The sequence below is a fragment of the Antechinus flavipes genome, chromosome 2, assembly GCF_016432865.1.
Source record: "Antechinus flavipes isolate AdamAnt ecotype Samford, QLD, Australia chromosome 2, AdamAnt_v2, whole genome shotgun sequence".
In the NCBI taxonomy this organism is placed as follows: Eukaryota; Metazoa; Chordata; class Mammalia; order Dasyuromorphia; family Dasyuridae; genus Antechinus; species Antechinus flavipes.
In genome coordinates this window covers 515,853,774-515,878,213 of record NC_067399.1, presented here as the reverse complement: position 1 = coordinate 515,878,213, position 24,440 = coordinate 515,853,774, and the positions used below count along the sequence as shown (strand labels likewise).

At 35.9% G+C, this 24,440-nt stretch overlaps 1 protein-coding gene across 1 annotated transcript; it reads left to right on the top strand.

Annotated features, from left to right (window-relative positions):
* The first annotated feature begins 5,281 nt into the window (after positions 1-5,281).
* LOC127551109 (chymase-like) lies at positions 5,282-9,179 on the top strand. Its single transcript, XM_051980582.1, has 5 exons — positions 5,282-5,382; positions 5,899-6,046; positions 6,766-6,901; positions 8,104-8,358; positions 8,825-9,179. The coding sequence occupies exons 1-5, from the start codon at positions 5,325-5,327 to the stop codon at positions 8,966-8,968; spliced, it is 741 nt and encodes a 246-aa protein (XP_051836542.1). The 5' UTR covers positions 5,282-5,324; the 3' UTR covers positions 8,969-9,179.
* Positions 9,180-24,440: the final 15,261 nt, after the last annotated feature.

The following is a 24,440-nucleotide window of genomic DNA, read 5'->3' as shown; positions in this document are numbered from 1 at the left end:
TGAAAGGAAAAAGCAATGGAAGAAGGAGGAAGCATAGAGAAAAGTAGAAAAAGAGTAGTTAATAGTTCTATCTTAAGAGCACACATAGCTGCATGCTTTAGAAAAATTTTGCAAGGGATGCAAGAAATCAAGAGGCATAGAATGTTATTTCTCTGTTCAGGATGTAAAAGATAATAAAAACTAGCCAAGATTGTGCCAAGGAACAAACTCCAAATAGGAAAATGTTTGAGGAGAGACAGCAGGGTGCATTGTGGAAAAGAGTGGTAGATAGTAGAGATCTGTGTTTGAATCTCAGCTCTGATGCTTATAAGCAGTGCAAATATAGGTGAATCATTGAACCACCCTAAATCTATTTCGTTATATTTTAAATGGAGACCACCAATTTTTTTGAGACTGAATTTCTCTATTTCATTAGGAGCCACTCATGGGTTCAACCCCAATACCTATAGGCATAGAAGCTTTAAACCTGCTCCATTTTTCCAACGTGGTCCAGGTTCACTCTTCCTTAAACAATTCATGGCCCACTATCCTGAAAGCTCATCAATCAACAACAGCCCTGTTACAGCTGTGAACTCTAGAATATCACCTATCTACCAGTTCTAATATCCCCTCCAGCAGAGACAATATTTCTACTCAGAGGAAAACATTTTGCAACCTTAAAATATGATCATGGTATAAATTACTTATTAGAGGCCTCATCAGCTGGATGCTGATGAGTAGAACCAGCCTGGAGAGAAGCACACAGACATGAGGGAATGGAGACAAAGCTTCAGGCTGGAGGTCTCTGAGACAATCAGGGACCCAGATCGGATCATCTCCATGTGAGGACACAGTAGAGAAAAGGCTGTTGATTTCATGTGGACATTTACCAATATACCCAGATTCCTAGATAAAAGATTGATGATCTGTTGTACAGCTGCAAGATTTGATCAGAGATGATGATGCTATCTCCCCCATCACTGTCCCCCAATCTGGCCCATAATGTAGTTAGATAAGGGGAATGACCAAATCACAAGGTCCACTTAAGAAACAATCTAAAGATAATAAGTTTGGCACAATCCATTAGGAAATGAGAAAGGCAAAAAGAATTAGTGAATACAAATAATGGCCAAATTAGTGAATTGCTTTTGGAATGAAGGGGATCAAGGAAGTAATGAAACTTAAGTGAGTTGTCTTCTCTAGAAAGTCTCTATAATAGGGAAGTTGAGAAAATACATCACATAAATGTCTTCCCTCTTCTACACACCATTCACTTGATTGCATTGTCAGATCATACAGTTTTGTTTGGATACTGAAGAGTCAGGCTTTGTCTTCTTCAAGGACCAGGGCCCACCAAGTCTAGTTCATGCTATTTATTACAATGATTTGTAGTTCAAGGAATTTAATTTAAAAAAGATATATCTCTGTATTATGCAGGAAAAACTAGAATCTATATATCATATGCCTATAATATATCAATCTCTATAGTGTGAATAGAACCTACCTTTTGGAAAATAACTCTTAGTACACTAGATGGTTGGCTGAGTTTTGGATGACTGGAAGATTCACTACAGAAACAATATGTCAGCAAGGGTATAAACTTTCAGTTTGGGGATGCTCTTAATATTTCAGTTGTATCATATGTTCATGTTTATTGTATTATAGTTTTTGTTGTATGAGGCAAAATTGGAGTATCTGTCTGTAATTGAGTAATTAGTGAAGTGGGAGCACGCAAGATTAGGAAGAAGGGCTATCTGTTCCTGATGCTATGAAATCAAAAAGTCCCAGTCTTTTAGTCTTAAGAGTCCCTAGTGAAAACTATGAGTGTTTCTGGGATTGTGAACTTTTATTAGCTGATAAGATAGCGACAGGAAGGGAACTAAGGCTCAGAGATGAAATGCTTCTCTAGGATCACAGTGTTGGAAATATAAAGCAATAAATGTCAGAACCAAAGATTTATATTTAGACTCTAAGACCAGTGTTTTTTCCATTGTACTGTGATTACTTAATTTGTGAAGCCAAGCTAAAAATAGCAAATGTTTCAAAGTTCAGTTTAAGAAATGTTTTTTAAAATGTAATCAATAAGCAGCAATGACAGCAATTCTTTGTAGAATTTCTGAATCTCTATCAGTGGGTGCCCATTGTAAAGTAAGCATAGACCAAGGCCACTTGAAGGCTATGTGAATGTTTAGCATCAAGAAGAAATGATGTAATGGCATGATAGCTCTTTTCAAGATTTTGGCTCCGTATAAGGAAAGCTTCTTCACAATTTAGGCATATTTAAGCTAAATATTAGAAATAACTTCCTTAAACTAGAGCTATGCAAAAGTAAAAAGAGAAAAAACTTTCCTCAAGAACTTGAGGTTGCCCTTCTTGAAGGTGTCCAAGCAAAAGATATATGACCACTTGTCAGGTGTGCTATGGTTAGGTGTGCTATGTCAGGTGCAAAGATTCTTTTTGTGTATAGTTTGAACTAGATAGCCATTGAGTTCCCTTATGTGATTTTCTGAGTTAGAACATTCCAAAAGTGGAATCCACTGTTGGAGGAAGTAATAATGCTAATGATGATTTCATTCTGTTCATTGATGTAACTCGTTTCATTAGTATAAATCAGTTTTTCAGAACTTGATTGTTTCTGAGCATACTGATAAAAATCAAGTTTTTAATTTAAAAAAAGTCAAGGACAGACTTGGAATCCTGTAGTATCTCCACCAAAGTGTAGAAATCTTTTGACAGTTTGCTAGGACACAAATGACAAGTTTAAAAATTCCTATACCAATAATGGCAAATTGCAACTGTCCTTATCTCTATCAAAATCTGATTTCTTAAATAGTTTTAGTAGCACTTTTTGTTGTAGCAAAGAATTGGCAACAAAGCGAATGCCCAACAATTAGGGAATGGCTGAATAAATTATTTCATATGAATGTGATGGGATATTATTCTTCCATAAAAAAAAAAAATTATGGATGGGACCAATTCAGAGAAACCCGAGGAAACTAGTAAGAATTTCTTGAGAGATATAAGCAGAAATGAGAAACCAAATGTATGCAGTGACTTCAATGGAAGAACTTGGAAAGACTTAAGAATTCTAACAATATAATAAATAGTCATAATACTTCAGAAGACTATCAGTAAATATGCTTCCCACGCCTTGACGGAGATGATGATCTAGAGGCACAAAATGGAACACGTATTTTCACATGGGGGATAAGGGGAAAGAACCATAACCTGTTGCTTACCAAACCTTTATTTCCTTAAGGCCTAATTTCTATTTTTTTATTAAAGTTTTTTTTTCAAAACATATGCATAAGGTTATTCTGCAATATTACCCCTTGCAAAACCTTGCGTTCCAGTTTCCCCCTCTTCTCCCACCCCCTTCCCTAGATGGCAAGTAGTCCAATATGTGTTAAACTTGGTAAAAATATATGTTAAATCTGATATATGCATACATATTTATATAATTATCCTGCTACACAAGAAAAATCAAATCAAACCACAAAAGAACATGATGAAGAAATTAAAATGCAAGCAAACAACAAAAAGAGTGAAAAGGCTATATTGTGAACCACACTCACTTCCCATAGTCCTCTCTCTGGATGTAGATGGCTCTTTTGATCACAAGACCACTGGAACTGGTTTAGATCATCTCATTGTTGAAAAGAGCCACGTCCATCGGCTTTGACCATGATATAATCTTGCTGTTGCCATGTACAATGATTTCCTGGTTCTGCACATCAATTCATGTAAGTCTCTCCAGGCCTCTCTGAAATCATCCTGCTTATCGTTTCTTATAGAGCAATAACATTCCATAATATTCATATACCATAACTTATTCAGCCATTCTCCAATTGATGGGCATCCACTCAGTTTCCAGTTTCTTGCCACTACAAAGAGACCTGCCACAAACATTTTTGCACATGTGGGGCCCTTTCCCTCCTTTAAGATCTCTTTGGGATATAAGCCCAATAGAAACACTGCTGAGTCAAAGGGAATGCATAGTTTGATAACTCTTCTTAGGCCTAATTTCCCAAGCTTCGATTGCAATTCTGGTTTTGATCCACCCTCTGATTTAGGCAATAGTAACTTTTAACCCATTTAACTCTTTAATAAAGAATACCTGCTATTGCAATTGGTTCCTGATTACTGCTTGACTCTTTCAATTAAAGACCTGTATTTCACCTCTCATCCCACATCCCAAATGATTTTTATTTCAAATATCAAAGTTCTCCTTCTCCCTCACATTCTTTTTCAAGAATATCACCATTGAAAAAAAGGAAAGGTTTCCAATAAAGGAAGGCTTCAGGTAGCACCATGAAGCTCTCAGACAGTAAGAGGCTACAGCATCCAATCAGTGTTCAAACCAAAAGTATGTGGATGTGAGATGGAGGCAAAGACAAGAATCACGAGGATCAGTTAATGGAAAATATTTTCCCCCTGTGTTTTCCCATCAATATTCCTAGACTCCATAAAAACAAAAGATCTCTTCACTTATGATCTTGGCCCATTTAGTGATTTGTCAGGATTACTTTTGGTTCTCAGTGGAAATGAGTAATACTCCTAAATGGTCATGGATGGGCATGCTCCTAAGTCAAGATTCAACAAAGTCAAGTGAGATGCAGAATGAGAAAGTAGTCAACTTTCCTTTCCTCCATATAGATATTGTTACCTTCTCTTCCACAATTCCATCCCATTCCTCTCATTAGGTTTTTTTCTAATCTTTCTCTTCTGTCATTTCATACCATTTCCTCACTCCCATATACTTCACTTTAACTCATCTTCCTTAACACTACAAGTCTGCCATTCTATCCTTTCTTTAACTAATCTACTGAATAGTCAAAAGGGCCCAGTTCTTAGTGTCTACAACAGTCTGGAAGGAGTGATTCACCTTCAAGGGAGCTTCAAACAAATCTTTACTCAGAGTCACTCATTCTGATAGAATGTAAACATTCTTGATAATAAAAACAAATTTGGGGGTTTTTTTTTAAGGGGGGGGCTGGTGGTTGTTATTGTTGTTGTTGTTATTTGTTTGTTTGTTTGGTTGGTTGGTTGGTATATGTAGCACTAGTACCTGGAACATTAAAAAGTAATTTAATTTGTTGATTGGTTGATTGGTCCAAGTCTAAGCTTGGGGACCTAGGACAACATAGAAGGGAGCCAAGTGCAAGGGCAGGAGAAATTATGTTTAATCAGATAACTGGCTCTACCCCAATGGAAGAAACTGTGATCAGGAAGTTCCTGTGGTCAGGGTGCCCCTCCCTTTTCTCCCTGCCTTAGCTACAAATCCCAGAAGGTAGGAGAGAGCTGGAACAGAAGCAGCATCTGCTCTGTGTATCCTCTCTGAGAAGATGAAGCTCCTCCTCCTCCTGCTGCTGACTTTTCTTCTGTCTCATGAGACTGGAGCTGGTGAGTCTCCTACTGTCCAGAGAAACAGGCTTGAGTAAGAGTTCCCCATATACTCCCAGGAGTACATTTGAGTACATTTGCTCCAGGACAGATACTTCTTACTGGGCCTAGTCTCTTTGCAGAGAGACTCCTTATTTAAATCTCTTCAAAATCTTAGTTTTCCCCACTCAAGAGGGAAGCTTATGACTTGACCCTAGTCCTTGCATAAAGACTAAAGGTAAAGGTTAGGAAAAAGATCTTGCCCTATGCTGAAATAGAGAAGGATATTGTAAAAGGATATAAGAAATATAGTGATAATAATATTTCAGAGTCACAAGCTGGGAGTTATTTTCAGAAGAAAAAAAATAAGAGCTGAGGAGCAATAATAGCAGAGAGAAGACTTAGAGGGCTTGAGCATGAGCTCAATAAAATGTGGTGTGACTGTTAGTTTTAATCTTATTTTTATGGACCAGATATTTTGTCTCAATTGTGTATATCTATATATTTGGGATATGTGCATGGGGCGGTCTCTTTCAGATGAGATCATTGGGGGTGAAGAATCAAGGCCCCATTCTCGTCCTTACATGGCTTTTCTGAAAATCAAACATCATGGTACCCTGTACAACTGTGGTGGATTTCTGATTCGCAGGGATTTTGTGATGACAGCAGCCCATTGTGCAGGAAAGTAAGTTTATCTACTCTTCCCTCTCCCTGATACTCATCAGGTGAGGAATTTGTTAAATTAGAATCTGATAGGGATGCTCTTATCTCTTGAGGAATACTCACCTGAAAGGAAAAGAATCCTAGTTTAAACAAAAGCAAGAGTGAGCAAGAATATTTTATGTCCCTAGTTGAGATCTGCCCTCCCCTCTCAAGGTTGCACTTTTAGTAATTGTCCTACCCTAAGTGATGAAGCTCATACTTAAAATCTTACCACCTAAGATTCCATCTCTCACCCAACTTCTTCTCTGACACATAATGACCTTCCTGTTTTTGTTGCTCCCAGAAATCTTAACCATACTTCTATGGAGAACTTATCTCTATCTGGGAACACACATTGGTGCTGTGAAGGCCTTTTAATTTCATCCTTGACCTTCTGGACTTCTATCTCTTAGAAGCTGGATCAAGAGCAGCCTAAGGCAGTACAAGCAGATCCACTTGTCACTCTGTCCTCATCTGGACAACCCTCCCAAAGGAAATTAGGGAGCTTTCTTTACCTTTGCAAGTACTTCAGCTCTGATTGCTTGAATCCCACATCCCAACCCTGAACCTCCCAGTTGCCATAAAAACAGGGAGGAAAGACTGGCATCCTAGGAGAACCCTTGGATCCCATTCCTCAAAATGTTCTCTTCACAAAGGATCTAAAATTCCTAACATGTCCATTTTCTCTTGCTTCTCCAACAGGTCCATCACAGTCATCCTTGGAGCACATAACATCACAAAGACAGAAGAGACTTGGCAGACCATTAATGTTAAGCATCAATTTCCTCACCCTGAATATAATCCCAGAAGAATTCTCAATGACATCATGTTACTAAAGGTAATGATAAAACAAAGAAATGAGAATCAATAAGTTTGGGGCACTAGTCTGATCTGGGCCCCTGCCTTAGCTGTGTCACTTTGCACAGGTAACTTGTGCATATCTCCAATTTTCTTATCTATACCATGAGAAGTTGACAAAAAGATGTCTGAGGTCCATTCTTGCTTCAGTGTTCCTTGTTCAATGTTCAGAGATTGGGGTGGGGAGAGAGAAGGCAAATCAGCCTATCTGACTTATCCCCAAAAACAGAATCATTAGTAACTGGTGAAAAATTAGAAGGGGAAGCAGATTTCTGTTCTATCTGAATAAGGAAAAGTATCTTTCACAGGATCATAGATTTAGACCTAAAAGAGATGTTAGAAACTATTTAGTCCAATCTCTTCAATTTATAGATGAGGAAACCATGGCTCAGAAAGGTTTGAGCACCTTACCCAGGATTACATAGCTACTAAAAGTTAGAGGCAATATTTGAAGCCAGTTTTTCTTGGCTCCTATTTCAACCCTTTATCCACTAACACTGCTGCCTCTCAAAATCAGGCCTACCCAGAATTCAAATCCAAGAGCTTTTTAATGAAGCATTCTCTTGGACTAATAAGCCAACAACTCAGGAAGTATTAAGTTCCCCATTACTGAAGGTCTTCAAAGGTTGGATTTCAAAGAGGACATTTTTACTTGGGAACAAATCATATTGTGATATCTGGGGGCCCTTGTAATTCTGAGACACTGTGGTAGTTATGTTTTAGGATTAATATTCTATGAGAATTATGTGGTCCAGTAAAAAACACTGAATTCAAAATCAGAAAATCATGTTCTAGTTCTAAACACTTACCACCCGGGTGACAGTTGATAAGTTATTTTAGCTCTATAAGCTTCAGTTTTCTAATATGTACAAAGAGAATAATAATATATTACCTACCTCATAAGAAAGTTATGAGAAAAGCTGATCATGCTGCCTAGGAAACATATAGGGCCTAATAAATTATTTTTCATTCATTCAAATCACTTTGCTACTTATAAAATACTATATAAATATGAGAAATAATGTTTTTTTCTTCCCTCCCTTTTATGGTATTAACTCCACCTCCTTTTCTCTTGCCTTTCTTTTCTCAAGAATCTGAGGCCCCTGCATCTCCCTGAGCCTTTGACCTACCTCATATAACCTGTCCTTGGCACTGACAAGTCTTTTTCTTTCCTTCTCATAGCTGGAAGAGAAAGCCAAACTAACGATGGCAGTGGGGACTCTCCCCCTGCCCTCAAGAATCAATTCTGTCTTACCTGGGAAAGTATGTCGAGCAACTGGCTGGGGAAAGACAGGAGTAATGGCCCCAGCATCAGACACTTTACAGGAGGTGAAAGTGAGACTAATGAATCCCATAAACTGCAAACACTTTCCATCTTTTGATGAGAAATTTCAGTTGTGTGTAGGGAATCCCAAGTCACCTAAATCACCATTCAAAGTAAGTCTGCATTTCATATTTCTCATTTTGGGAAAATCACTCTTTTTCTAAGAGTCAGAATCCTCCTAATAAAGGATGAGATAAAACCTTTCAGCTGGTCCAGGACTTGGGCAGGGCATTGGAAAGTGGGGCTGGGAGGGAAGGAATTGAGATCTGTGAGAAAAGAAAATATTCCAAATCCCCAATCCAATTCTCACTTTCCCAGAGTAAGGTAGAAGATACATTCTCTCTCTTCCCCCCCCCCCCACCTCCAGATCCTACTCAGAATTTCAGAGGAATGCTGATAGAAAGAAGAGAAGGTAGCCTGGGTAGGAAAGTGGCTCTGGATATGAGCCAAGAAAAGAATCTGTGCTGGAACTTAGGAACCCAGGAAGATTTAGGATTTCTGAAACCAACTCAGAAAAATCAGGGCTAAGTGTGGCAAGGTAAGATCAACCTTTCTTGCTTACTCCTCTTTGTCTAATAGGGAGATTCTGGAGGACCCCTCATTTGTTCTGGTGTGGCCCAAGGAATTGTCTCCTATGGACGAACTGATGCAACACCACCTTGCATCTTCACACGAATTTCACATTACCGTCCCTGGATCAATCAAATACTAAAAGCAAATTAGCTCTGTGGCCCTGGCTCAGCAAAAAGGAATCTCCCTCCTAGGGCCCAGCCTCCTCTCTATCCCCCTCACACTAAGACAGTCCCTGTGTCTGCCCAGCTTCATCCCAGAGTCTAAGATACATGGAGGAGAGGAGGAGTTGAAGAATATGAAGAGTTACTCTGGATATTGAACTGAAGGTTGACTCTGATTGCAATAAATCTAAGCATCCAGGTTTGTGTGCGTGATTACTCTGTCCCACTGTAGTCCCTTCTCTCACTGCCCAAGGTAGTGAGCATAGCAGCAAAGGACCTCCTAGAGAAGAGGGAGTCAGTATTTACCGTTTTGGATTGGAAGTAAATGGTCCTCATTGTTCTTGTTTGGCTTTTTCCTAATGACTTCTCCTTGCCTTAGATTTTAACTGGACACCACTAAAAATGTTGTGTGTATTTTGAAAAGGAAGAGAATACAGTCTTCACATGGCAAATTATTGACCTTCACTACAATATTTAGCAAAATGCTGGCATATATTATTTTTAAAATCATTTGGGAACATTTTTAAAGGAATGCAAAGCTTTCATTTTTCTTTCTTTTTTATTCTTTGCTATAAGAAATGGTCTTCTGGGGTGAAGAAGAAGAAAGGATACATTTGGAAATAAAAATGTTAAAAACAAAAAAATCCAAAAGATATATTTTTTTTAATTAAGAAAAGAAAAAAAATGAAAGAGTAGTCCTCCATAAGAGTTAATAGTGGTTCATCAAGAATAGCTCATACTAGATTCTCTACAGTTTCCTTTTGGATTGGGTTACTAAACTGATAGATAAGAGGAAAGCCATAGTCTTAGATTTCATCAAGATAGTTGACAGTGATAAGATAGGATTTAAAACTCAAAGCAGTCTTAGGCAATATGTAGTCCATCTCTTTCATTCTCTACAAGAATGAGGTATAAATTAAGGTTAAGTTACTTGCTCAATTTAACACAGGTACTAAAAAGCAAACCCAGGTTATCTGATTCTAAATTCCTATTCCCTTAGTATCTCTTTTGATAGCCTTATGGACAGGTTGACATTAATCATCCAAATTATAATATAGTGAAATTTTATATTGTATGTTTGGTTTTAGTTGAGTGACTAAATCCAAAGGGTAGTCCTTATTATCAACCATCAGTCTATATTGCTCTATGGAGAATTGTCCTTGGAATCTATTATGTGTATTCTTCTATTAAACACTTTCATCATTGACTTGAATAAGGGTATAAATGACATCTCTCTTTTTTTCATTTTTATTTTCCCCATTACATGTAGAAACAATTCTCTTTTGGTTATACATGAACATTCATTTTTTACATATTTTCTTATGTATCATGTTGGGAGAGAAATATCAGGAAAAAAGGGAGGAAACCATGAAAGAGAAAAAGAAACAGAAAGAAAAAAATAAACATAGCATATATTGATTTACATTCAGTATCCATAATTCTTTTTCTGTATTTGGATGGCATTTTCCATCCAAAGTTTATTGGTGTTACTTTGGAACCACTGAAAAGAATCAAATCTGTCATAGTTGACCATAGCACAATCTTGCTGTTGCTGGGTACAATATTTATCTGGTTCTGCTTGTTTCGTTGAGCATTCATTCATTTCATTCTGCTTGTTAAATCTTTCCAGATCTTTCTAAAATCAGGCTTTACATCATTTTTATAGAACAATAATATTCCGTTATTTTCATATACCATAACTTATTCAGCTATTTTTCAATTTATGGGCATATAGATATCTCTCTACAAAATAAACAGAATGGAATAAAGTTAAATATAGTAAATACATTAAATAAAAGACTTAGGATCCAAAAGCACTCAGATTCTATTATCTTTATAAGCTTGAATGATGGGCTTACTCTAATAAAACAGGGAGAAAGTGAGAATTTGAGGGGATCAGACGTGTAATTTAATCTATGTAAGGATTTTGCGGTATAGAAATAGGAACAAATATAAAGTCTTACTTCCATGTTCAAAAAAATCAACTTCCTGGCTCAGGTACAAATTGTGTCTAAACAATAATTTTCTTTTTTTTTTTTTTAGTTTCTGTTTATTTTTTAAAAAACAGAATAAAAAAAAAGAAAGAAAAGGAAAATAAAACAAAACAAAGCAGAACATTGATTATTATATGCCCAGCAGAATATCAGGGAAGATTCAAAATATATAACAAGAAATTTCCAGTTCAAGAAAAGATAGATGAAATTATATTCATGAGTGTCCATCTTTTCTCTGCTTCCCTGTAGGTTGTTCTTTTGTTCTCTGCTGCATATTTTTTATTCTTTTCCCCCTTTCATTCCCCTTCATACCCTAAGCAAGTTATTATTAAATACTCACACATACACACACAAACATATACATATACAGTCACACCCATCCCACAAACCCACACATATACACATGTGTATGTATACACATACTTAGAGAAACATGCATATATACATATATGTATACACACACACACACACACACACACACACACACACACACCCTTGCATTTATCCTTGTATAAACATGCATCTGAAACAGTATTAGTATGGCTGGCATAATGTAGATTTCTCTCTTGATTCAGTCTTTAAGTTTTACTTTGTCTGAGTTCAATGATTACTACCGTATTTTTTCCCAATAAATTCTACTCCTGATCCTTGTTTTACTGTTTGTTTATATGTCTTCTTTCCTATCCCTGCTAAACCTTCTGGTATACTTCTGGTCCTTAACCTGCTTTGCTATTACTTAATTCCCCCCACCCATGATTCACTCCATTGTCTTCTTCCCTCACCTTTTTCTTTCCTCTTTAATCAACCTTCCCCTCTTATTCATTTATAGATTTTGAAGGGTGCTATATATACTTCATGGTATATATGTAATGTTGCCTATTTAACTCATTCTCAATGTGACTCAGTTTTCAGAACATGTCTTCCTACTCCTTCTGATGCCTCTGTGTTTATTTTTCCCCTACATCTCATTGGTATAACACAATTACTATTTTTGCCTCTTCCTAGGTGGTTTTTCTTTTTAGAGTTAGATCATACTCAACTCTACCTCAATCTTTCTTTCAACTGCCCAATAGCTGATGTCAATCTTAAACATATGATATAAATTGCCATATAAAAAACAAAAACAATTTGTCTATGTTAAATTCCTTGAAATCTTTGATATTGGCTCTTAGATATTAAATTTTCTATTGAGTTTAGGTTTTATTGAAAGTCCTGAAAATCTGCAAGTTCATTGGATGTCCATTTTTTTTTTCATTCAATCTTATGGACAATTTTGCTGGATATGATACTTTTGGCCACAGACCTAGTTCCTTTGGCTGCTGGTATATATGATTCCAGCACCTGTGGTCTTTTATTGTGACTGTTGATAAGTTCTGTACAATTCTAATTGTAACACCAGCATATTTGAATTTTTTTGTTTGTTTCTTGCAAAATTTTCTCTTTGATCTGGAGGTTTCAAAATTTGCCAATAATATTCCTGTATATTTTTCACAAAGGATCTCTTTGAGGTGGTGGTTAGCAGATTTTTCTCTGTTTCTATTTTCCCCTCTTGTTTTCTCACTCCAAGACAATTTTTTGGATTATTTCTTGCATTGTTGTGGCAAGGTCCTTTTATTTGATTATAGCTTTTAGATAGTTCTATTATTCTTATATTTCTCTTTTTTATCTGTTGTTTTCTTTATAAGATGTTTCAGATTATGTACTTTTTTTCATTCTTTATATTGTTTTGTTATTTCTTGGTCTCTTATAACTTCACTGGTTTCCCCTTGCACAATTCTAATTTTCCTCTTTAAGACACTATATCTTCTTTTTTAGTTGATTAACTCTTCTTTCAATCTTTTTTGTTTTTCTTAGGATTTTTTTTTTAGTTTTTTAGTTTTTCCTTAATGTCTCTCATTTTATTTTTAAATTTGTTTCTGAGTTCTTTTATAATTTCTTTCTGGGCAGGGAGCCATTTAACATTACTCTTTGAGCTAGAAGAAGCTTTTTATTTTTTACTTCAGTGTCCTTATCTGAAGGTGAACCCTGGTCTTTCCTATTCCCATAGTAAGATTCTTTCTTCTTTACCAGTTCATTTTTTAATGGGAAGTATTAGTGTAAGCACCTCTAATTGTGGGGTGTGGGGATGATGCCTCTAGCTTCACTTCTGCTCTCCTTTTTGACCTAGAACCCCAAACCAAGAGGCACACTCCTGCAAGTGCCTATAGCTAGCAGCATCTCTGCCCCACTGCCTTTGCACTCCCAGTGTGCTAGCTCCTTCTCTCCTAGGACCATGTCTCTGCAGCACTGCTGGGCCTGGCATTCCCAATCGCCAAGGTTCCCACTCTTTGGGACTCAGACCTCTGACTCCTTACTCACTCCTGGGTGTAAAAATTTCTATGGTTCATTCTAAGGCTTCAGCCAAACCCAGCTGGTCACAGGAGTCCCCAGCAGGTGTTTCTGTGGCCTGGAGGTATTTGCACTTCACACCAGTTAATCCCAGTTGGGGGGGAGGGGGGAGGGGGCGCCTATTTGAGTTGTCCCCAGAGGTTCCCTCTCCTGCCCCAAGTCTTCTTGATTTTTCACCAGTCTATGCTCATCCTGAGGCAAACATTTGTTCCATTTCTAGGGAAATCTGCAAAGCTTGCAATTTACTGACCTACTCCACCACTTTCCCAGAATCCTCCCTTAACAATAGTTTTCATGAAAAAGATTTACAGAAGGCAGAAACAAAATCATGTGATAGAAAGAAAAAAATGCCCCAAACATATCTAGGAAATTCACTAGACTGCAACTTTATTGGAAAATGTAAGATATTGTCACAGTGACTCATTTTTATAACCCAGGAAGTCACAGAAAGAGACACAAAGAAGTCTGTAGACATTAAGGACAGGATATGCCTGGAATACAAAGAAAGACTATTTACCAGAATTAGCAGAGATACCAAGACATTGATAAGGACAAGTGACAGTTGGCAGCTTCATCACCTACTACTTGGGGTAGCTGAGGGACCTGTTGGAAGAGGGATGGCATTGCCAGATACAAAGGTTTTAATTTATGAACCAAAAAAGGAAATTCAGAATCCAGAAGCAGACATGGGTCTCTGTAGCCGGCAGAAAAATAATCAGGTCAAAAATGTCAGATCAAAGGGAAACACACATTTCCTTGTCTCTGAACTGATAGAGCTTCCCAGCTGACTCATAGTAGCTGAGCCCAGCTACTATCTACAATTACTTAGACTCAAACTCAGGTCAGGAACCTGTTGAGATTAGACCAAGAGTTAGACTTCATTTTGAATGAAATTACTCTAGGAGCTCTGAAAGTTTACAGATACCCAGCTCCAACTGTGCCTAAGATCTTGGAATAACATTTAATGGCCCAAGAAAGTGGCAATGGAACCAGCCTAGATCTTCCCTCCAAAGTTCACAGAGTCTGGCCATGACATCAAGGTCAAAGTCAAAAAGTTGGCTGAAGGAATGAGGGAGGAAAAAAGGAGTCTCCCTATAAAATGCTATGATGGTGACAGTAATGCTCAAAACACAAACCCAAAAGCAGAAAATGACTCCTAAAACACCTGCACATAAGACCTTAAAGAAAAACACAACATAATTTTCTCAACGATGCAGTAATCCATGACAACTCTGAAGAACTTATTATGAGGAATACTACCATGTTTTCCCGATAATAAGACCTATCCCAAAAATAAGCTCTCCCCTTACTGTATAAGTTTCCTCTAAAATAAGCCCTCCCCCGAAAATAAGCCCTATTGAGATTGCTACTGTAGTGAAGGTGATCCCCTGCACTACATGTTATATTATTGTACCCTCTGTATGCACCGTCCCCCATCCCGTTCCCCCCCACCCCGTGAAAGGCACACCAAGCTGCATCCAATCAGAGCTGCAGCAGTGAGCTCATCATCCTGTTCTTCCCTAGTGATTTGCTTGCTGGCACCATTGAGAGCAGTGCCGCGGAGGAGAGCTGAGGCAGGACAACATAAAAACCCAGTATGTAAGCGGGAGTGAGGGGCATGATGGAGGATAAAAGGGGCACTCAGGGAGCATTGCCATCAATGTTCATTAAAATAAGCCCTCCCCTGAAAATAAGCCCTCTGGTGTTTTTCTGTCCAAAAAAATAATAAGACAGTGTCTTATTATCGGGAAAACACAGTATCTATGCCCATAGAGAGAACTGATAGAAGCAAATTTTTAAATTATTTTTTCTTGAGTTTTATATATATATGTATGTATGCATACATACATATATACACATATTTACAACATGACTATAATGGAAATGTTAAATGACTATACATTTATAACCTGTATCGCATTGTTTGCCTTTTCAGTGCAGTGTGGGTGGGGAAGAAGGGAGGAAGAAAAGGAATTTGGAACTCAAAATATAACCCCATGAGACATCAAGAAATATTTTTTAAAAAATAAAAAGACTGAGCAAATAGAAGAAAATTTAAGCTATCAAATAGCAAAAATAAAAATAAAAAATCTGGAAATCAGGTTGATTAGAAACAATAAGAGTCATAAGACTGTAAAAATGCTGTGACCAAAACAAGAGCCTGGGCATCATATTTCAAGGAATTTTCATAGAAAATTTCCCAGAGCTCTTAGAACCAGAAGATAAAGTGAAAATAGAAAAAAAAAAAGTCACCAGCAATCTGAAAGAAACTCTCAAATGAAAATTCCCAGGAACATTATGATCAAAATACAGAATTTCCAGTCAAAGAAAAAATAGTTCAAGCATCCAGAAAGAAAGAATTCAAGTAGGGAGGAGTCACAGTCAGATTCACAAACAATTTAGAAGTCAGTACTATCAAGGAGCAGATAGCTTAGAATGTCATAAAGAAGGCAAAGGCCATAGGCTTATAACAATAATCTATCCAGCAAAGGTGAATATGATATCAAAGAAGAAAAAAAAAAAAAAAGATCTTTAATGAAAAAGAAGTTATCTAAGCATTTCTAATTTAAAAGAAAAAAACAGCTGTATTGAAGTTTTCACATTCTAGCACAGAATTTATGAAAAAGTAAAACATTAATGAAAAATAATAAAGAACTAAACAAAAACAAACTGTATATATTCTAATATGGGGAAATGATACATATAGCTCATTTCATCATCGGGTGTCATAGAGAGTCTAATCAGACAGAAGAGAATAGTATATACCCTCATACATATCATTCAGTGGGAAAATGGGAGAAGGGGGAATTCCAAGGAAGGCAGTTTCAAGGAAAGATTAGTCTTAAGGAAAGGCAAAAAATGCTAATATATTTCTAGAACTTTTTGACGTGGCAAAAAATTAGGAATCTAAATGGATATCCATAAACTGGAGAATAGTAGGAAAAGTAAGGTATATAAATATGATGGAATATTATTGTGTTATAAAAACTGATAGTGTTACCATCAGAGAAAACTAGGAAGACATCCAAATGATGCAAGGTAAAAAGAGCCAGAGAACTATTTATAGAGTGACCACATGGTAAAGACAAACAACTCTGAAAGAATTAGAACTGATTGTACAATAACTAATCATGATTCCAGAGATGAAACATGCTACCTACCTACAGATAGTCAAAGGACTCAAAATCAGAGACAGAGAGACAAAGAGACAGAGAGAGAACACATATTTTATTATAAATGCCTGATGTATTTGTATACACACATATATGTATGGAGGTCAAAAGGAAGGAATGGAAGAAGGAAGAAAGGAAGAGAGGAAAGCAAGGAAAGAGGAGGAAATTAGGAATGGATTCCTGTTCTTCTGCCCTTACTCCCAGAGGCTCATCATATTAATATCAAACTTACTGTGATGTTATCCACTCCAGGTATAAATATGCCAGAATATAAACTGAAGAATGTCTTTTTTCCCTTTCTTTTTCTTGTTTTTAGTTGGGGGAGAGAGGAGATATGGCTGATGAGGACATTTGTTTTATGTGACTATATATATTTTTAATAGATTTTGTTTTTCTAGACTTCTCAATGGGTGGGTGAGAGGATGGGGGAAAGAGAGAATATGGAACTAAAAATGAATTATGTGTTTTTAAAAAATAAAGTGTGAAAAAATACCAATTTAACTATGGTCATCTGATCAGCTTAGACTATCGGCTCAGGACTGAAGAGTTCTATTAAACAAGCCAGTGTCACTACAACTATTATATCTCTGTTTCAGTTTCCATGAGTATATCTTTTTATAACTCATTCAATTTGTCTGTATAACCTTAAACTCTACTTCAGTTTTCTCAGCTAGAAAATAGTATGGCCAAAGATTTCCACTTTTATAAACACAGTGCTATACATCATGTCATTTGATGATAGACTAGAAAATATCAACATAATTGGCACAGAGAAAAAAAGTGTTAAGAGCTGGGATAATAATAACTCTTTTCACTAATGGACTATTATGTTGAATAAGGATTGAACCTCCTGGGCTTTTTTCTGTCCTCAGAAGGCCAAAATAGACATTTTACTGATTGCTCCCACATCATAGAGTTATTTTTAGGATTTGTTAGTGCCTTTCAGAAATAATATTCATACTTTGTTAATCAAAATGCTAGTTTAAAAAAAGATAAGTTAAGCTTAAATACAAAATAGCAAAAGGAAAATCATTGCCATGCAGAGCAGAACATATGAAAGGATTCAAAATTTGAAAGAAAGCCTAGATAATTACTACACATTGTATTCAGAACCGTCCATCTTTTCTTTCCTTCTTTGTAGGTTTTCTTTTGTTTTCTGCTGTGTAGTTTTTTACTTTATTCTTTTTCCCCCCTTCCATTCTCCCCACCTCCCCCAAGAAGGCTACAATTAATGTGGATATGTTTATATACAAGTACTTTATATTTCATATGTATATATATTTACACATATATATATATAAACATAAAATTATAATCATACATTTATAGACACATATACAGCAAATACATTATGTGAGAAAGCCCATACTATGTTCGCTTGTTCTCTGTTTTTCTGATAGTGGATAACATCATTCTTCATAAGTCCAAATTTTTTCACATTTTTTCTAAATCCACTAATTCATTTCTTATATCATAGCAATATTCCAACCTTATACTATTTCAGATATTTTAAAGCAATATTAATATGGTTAACATATAGTGAAGATTTCTTATTTTTCTTTTTTCATTAAATATGTTTTAGCTTTAACCTTGTCTTGAGATGATTACCACCACTTTTCTAATAATTTCTATTCCTGATCATTTTGTTTTTATTTTTTCCCTTATATTCTACCTTGTTTCCTATCCCTGCTGATTTACTCTACTTAACTTCTACCTGCTACCTTGCCAGCCTATCACTTAACCTACCCCTTTCTCCAAGAATCCCTCCCTTATCTTCTCTTCTCATCCTTTCCCTTCCTCTTTATCCCATTCCCATTAATCTATATACCTTTCTGTAACTCTCCTTATCCTATTTCATCCCCTTCTTGTATCTTTATAAAGTTAGAAGATTTTTATACCTTTCTAGATAGATAATGTTGTTCACTTTTAAGCCATTATCAATGACATATATAGACATATATATATAGAGAGAGACTAATTATAGACCCTAATGGATATTGAGACAAAAATCTTAAATAAAATATTTTTTTAATTTTTTAAAATAACTTCTTATTGACAGAGCCTGGGTAACATTATCCCTTGCACTCACTTCTGTTCCGACTTTTCCCCTCCCTCCTTTAACCCCCTCCCCCAGATGGCAAGCAGTCCTATACAAGTTAAATATGTCGCAGTATATCCTAGATACAATACATGTGTGCAGAACTGAATAGTTCTCTTGTTGCGCAGGAAGAATTGGATTCAGAAGGCAAAAATAACCCGGGAAGAAAGACAAAAATGCAAGCAGTTTACATTCATTTCCCAGTGATCTTTCTTTGGGTATAGCTACTTCTGTTCATCCTTGATCAATTGAAACTGAGTTAGATCTTCTCTTTGTCAAAGAAATCCACTTCCATCAGAATATATCCTCACACAGTGTTGTTGTTGAGGTATAAAATTTGTAGTTCTGCTCATTTCACTTAGCATCAGTTCATGTAAGTCTCGCCAATCCTCTCTGTATTCATCCTGCTGGCCATTTCTTACAGAACAATAATATTCTATAACATTCATATAACACAATTTACCCAACCATTCTCCAATTGATGGGCAAGCATTCATTTTCCAGCTTCTAGCCACTACAAACAGGGCTGCCACAAAATTTTGGCACATGCAGGTCCCTTTCTCTTCTTTAGTATCTCTTTGGGGTATAAGCCCAGTAGAAACACTGCTGGATCAAAGGATATGCACAGTTTGATAACTTTTTGAGCATAGGGTATGCACAGTTTGATAATTTTTTGAACATAGTTCCAAATTGCTCTCCAGAATGGCTGGATGTATTCACAATTCCACCAACAATGTATCAGTGTCCCTGTTTTCCCACATCCCCTTCAACTAAATAAAATATTAGCAAAGAGATTACAACAAGTCATTCCTAGGATAATACACCATGACCAAGTAGGATATATACCAAGAATGCAGGGCTGGTTCGATATTAGGAAAACTATTTGCATAATTGACTTTACAACTAAACTAACAAAAAAATTATATTATTATCTCAAAAGATGCAGAAAAGGCACTTGACAAAATTCAACACCTATTCCTATTAAAAACACTAGAGAGTATAGGAATAAATGAAGTTTCTTTAAAATGAGCAGTAGTATCTATTCAAAACCATCAGCAAACATCATATGTAATGGGGACAAACTAGAAGCATTCTCAGTAAGATCAGGGGTGAAACAAGGTTGCCCATTATCACCATTACAATTCAATATTGTAGTAGAAAATGTTAGCTTTGGCAATAAGAAAAGAAAAAGAGATTAAAGAAATTAGAGTAGGTAATGAAGAAATTAAATTATCACTCTTTGCAGATAATATGATGGTATACTTAGAGAATCCTAAAGAATCAACTAAAAACCTATTCGAAACAATTCACAACTTCAGCAAAGTGTCAGGATACAAAACAAATCCACACAAATTATCAGCATTTTTATGCATTACCCACAAAGTCCAGCAGCAAAAGATACAAAGAAATTCCATTTAAAGTACCTGGAGATAAAATAAAGTATTTGGGAATTTACCTGCCAAGGCAAAGTCAGGAACCATATACAGTTACAAAACACTTTCCACACAGATAAAGTCAGGTCTAATCAACTGGAAAAACATCAAGTGCTCATGGATAGGCAGAGTGAATATAATAAAAATGACAGTAATACTAAATTAATGTACTTATTCAGTGCCATATCAATAAAACTCCTGAAAAATTATTTTAAAGATCTAGAAAAAAATAATAATGAAGTTCATCTGGACTACAAAAGGTCAAAGAAATTCAAAGGAATTAATGAAAAAAATACCAGTGAAGGTTCCCTAGCTGTAACCAGACCTAAAACTATATTATAAAGCATCAGTCATCAAAACCATTTGGTACTAGTTAAGAAAAAGAGTAGTCATTCAGAGGAATCGATTAGATTCACAGAACAAACCATAGTAATCTAGTGTTTGACAAACCCAAAGACCCCAGCTTTTGGGATAGGAACTCACTATTTGACAAAAACTATTGGGAAAATTGGAAATTAATATGGCAGATATTAGACATTGACCCACACTAAATACCATATACCAAGATAAGGTCAAAATGGATTGATGATTTATGCTTAAAGAGTGATATTATAAGCAAATTAGAAAATCAAAGGATAGTTTACCTCTTAGATCTGTGGAGAAGGAAGGAATTTGTGGCCAAGGAAGAACTGGAGTTCATTACTGAACACAAAATAGATAATTTTGGTTATATTAAGTTAAAAAGTTTTTGTACAAACAAAATCAATGCAGACAAGATAAGAAGCAAAGCAATAAACATTCAAGGGTTCTGATAAAAACCTCGTTTCTAAAATATGTAGAGAATTGACTCAAATTTATAAGAATTCAAGCCATTCTCCAACTGAGAAATGATCAAAGGATATGAACAATTTTCAGATGAAATTGAAACCATTTCTAACCATAAAAAAGGTGCTCTAAATCACTACTGATCAGAGAAATGAAAATTAAGACAACTCTGAGGTATCACTACACACCTCTCAGATTAGTTAAAATGACAGGAAAAAATAATGACGAATATTGGAGGGAATGTTGAAAATTGGGACACTGACGTATTGTTGGTGGAGTTATGAACTGAACCAACCATTCTGCAGAGTAATTTGGAACTATGTCTAAAGGGCTATCAAAATGTGTATGCCCTTTCATCCAGCAGTGTTTCTACTGAGCTTATATCCCAAAGAGATCATAAAGGAGGAAAAGGGACCCACCTGTACAAAAATGTTTGTGGCAGCTCTTTTTGTAGTGGAAAGAAACTGGAAACTGAGTGGATGCCCATCAGTTGGAGAATGGCTGAATAAGTTATGGTATATGAATGTTATGGAATATTATTTCTCTATAAGCAGTAATAAGCAGTATGATTTCAGAAAGGCTGGGAGAAACTTATATGAACTAATGCTGAGGGAAATGAACAGTAACAGGAGATCATTGTACATGGGAACAAGAAGATTGTATGGTGATCAATTCTGATGGACATGACTTTTCAACAATGAGATGCTCCAAGTCATATCCAATGATCTTATGATGAAGAAAGCCATCTACACCCAGAGAGAGGACTGTGGGAACTGAGGGTGGATCACAACGTAGCATTTTCACTCTTTTTGTTGTTTGTTTATTTTGTTTTCTTTCTCATTTTTTTTTCTTTTTGATTTGATTTTTCTTGTGCAGCAAGATAATGGTATAAGTATGCATACACACACACACACACACACACACACACACACACACATATATATATATATATATATTGGATTTAACATATATTTTAACATCTTTAACATGTATTAGCTTGCATGTCATTTAAGAAAGAGAATGGGGATAAGAGGGGGTAAATTTAGACCACAAGGTTTTACAAGGGTCAATGTTGAAAAATTATCCATGCATTTGTTTTTAAAATAAAAAGGTTTATTTAAAAAAAAAAAAAAGCTTTCCCTGGGCTACACAACTAAGTATCTGAGATCACATTTAAAATCTAGTCTTTTGCACCATTGTACTAGCTAACTGCCCCCAGAAAAGCATAGATTATTTAACAAGAAAATGCAATGTATAATGTGGTCAGAAGATGCCACTACTCTCAAACCACCAACCAAAGAGTTTCATCAGACAGTAACTAGTGCACATGTAAAAACTTTTCCAACAGCTGCAATATCCATTCAGTTTCCCAGAGGGCACTGTCCTGTAGATCCTTAAACTGCTCTCCATTCCACTGTCCCAAACTGATGAAGTTCTCTCTATGCCAAATTAAATCATTCTTTGAGGGCTTATTGAAAATCTTGTAGTTCATTCACCTTTCTTTTGTATTTTGTCTCCCAGGTTACTGAACCAGGCCTGTCCATCTAGCTGTTAATCTTACATTATTAACTCTACTTGCTTTAAACTTTTATTTTTGCATTACTGACTTTCCTACAAATGTTTAATGAAAAATTACAAATGCCAACCTTCCATCCAATGTCTACATCCCTGCCCACCATACCTTTATTCCTCAATCTATGCCTAAATTCTTCTTCCAATTCTTTCATTGCCTTTGTCCCTAATAAGTAGCATGATGTAAAGGGAAGAAGTCTCTGAAGGGAAGAAAGCATTTGTTCCTGCCCTAGCTGAAAAGAAGAACTGATCTACAAAGAAATGTCCAGTAGAAGTGAAAAGTAACTTAACCCTTTTTGCCTCAGTTTCCTCATCTGAAAAATAATCTGCAAAAAAGAAATGGCAGACCACTCCGGTATTTTCGCCAAGAAAACCCCAATTTGGCTTACAGTTGGACACAACTAAAATTACTCAATAAGAAATTGAGATTGAGGAAAGGAAAGGGTATAATGAATGTAGAATTATAGGCCAAAGAAATGAGGGTTGAGTTGGCTTCATGTTTTGATTAATTAATCAATTAGGCATAACAAATACAAAGAGAAAAATTAAATTATCCCCTTGATTGAAATCAAGGAGCTTACATTCTATCACATGAGCAATGTAGCCATAAAGAGCCTAAACCTGCATAGATATCAAATAAAATTGAAACATTTGTATATTATTCAAATCTAAAATATTGATAAATATAAGATTTATGTATTAATGTATTAATAAATATTAAAATTTACTTCAACAATTTTGCTAGCCTGATATGTCCCTAAATCTTACACAAGACTGTATTGTACAAGGATCTCATCCTGTGGAACTATTTAAGTGTATAAAATAAGAGACTTTTGAAGCCTATCGTGACACAAATTCCATATGTATACTGAATATAATAACCTATAAGATTAAAAACACCTGAGCTAGCTCCCTTTTAACCCCTTTTTATAGGTCAAAATGTCCCAAAGCTCATAAGACATATTTCTTGAAGCAGAGGAATAATGATAATAATAATAATAAATAAACACTAAATTTATATAGCACCTACTATGTGCCAGATTATCTCATTTAATCTTCACAACAATCCAAAAGGTATGTGCTATTATTATTTCTATTTTATAGATAAGCAGATCAAGGTCTTGCCTATGTCACTGAGCAACTAAGTATCTGAGGTCAGCTTTGAAATATGTTCTTCCTGACTCCAGGCCCAGCTCTCTGTGCTCACTGGTATCACCTAGCTGAATGAACATCATACCCCAGAAGCTGGGTCATCAAGACCAACCAACATTGGCACTAATACTCTCTCTATAGATTTTATACTGTGCATTAATATGTAACTAACTATACTGACCTGGGAGATATGCCCTATGTGGATTGGAGAGGACTAGACAGATCCAAGATTTACAAGAAATGGATTAGCTATGGTTGTGTACTCTTGGGAATGTTAATAATTATTAAAATCTACTTCAACAATTTTACTTACTTGATATGTTCCTGAATCTTATAAAGGACTATAGTATACAAAAGTGGATTTGTTGTCCTTTATACATTCTGACAGAAGCTTATATCCCAAAGAGATATTAAAGATGGAAAAGGGACTCATATGTGCAAAAATGTTTGTGACAGTCCTTTTCATAGGGGCAAGAAAATGGAAACTGAGTGGATGCCCACCAATTGGAGAATGGCTGAATAAGATATGGTATATGGATGTTATGGAATATTATTGTTCCACAAGAAATTATCAGGAAGATGATTTTAGAGAGGCCTGGAGATGATGAATTTACATGAATGGATGCTAAATGAAATGAGCAGAACCAGGAGATTATTGTACATGGCAACATCATTATACGATGATTAATTCTGATGAACATGACTCTTTCCAACAATGAGATGACTAATGCCAGTTCCAATGATCCTGTGACAAAGAGATACACCCAGAGAGAGGGTTGTGGGAACTAAATGTGGACCACAACATAACATTCTCACTCTTTTTGTT

Bases quoted from the DNA above. Each gene is read 5' to 3' on its own strand.
- LOC127551109 (XM_051980582.1), top strand. From the start codon at position 5,325: ATGAAGCTCCTCCTCCTCCTGCTGCTGACTTTTCTTCTGTCTCATGAG. The intron at 6,047-6,765 runs GTAAGTTTATCT...CTTCTCCAACAG, and splicing joins GCAGCCCATTGTGCAGGAAA to GTCCATCACAGTCATCCTTG. The intron at 8,359-8,824 runs GTAAGTCTGCAT...TTTGTCTAATAG, and splicing joins CACCTAAATCACCATTCAAA to GGAGATTCTGGAGGACCCCT.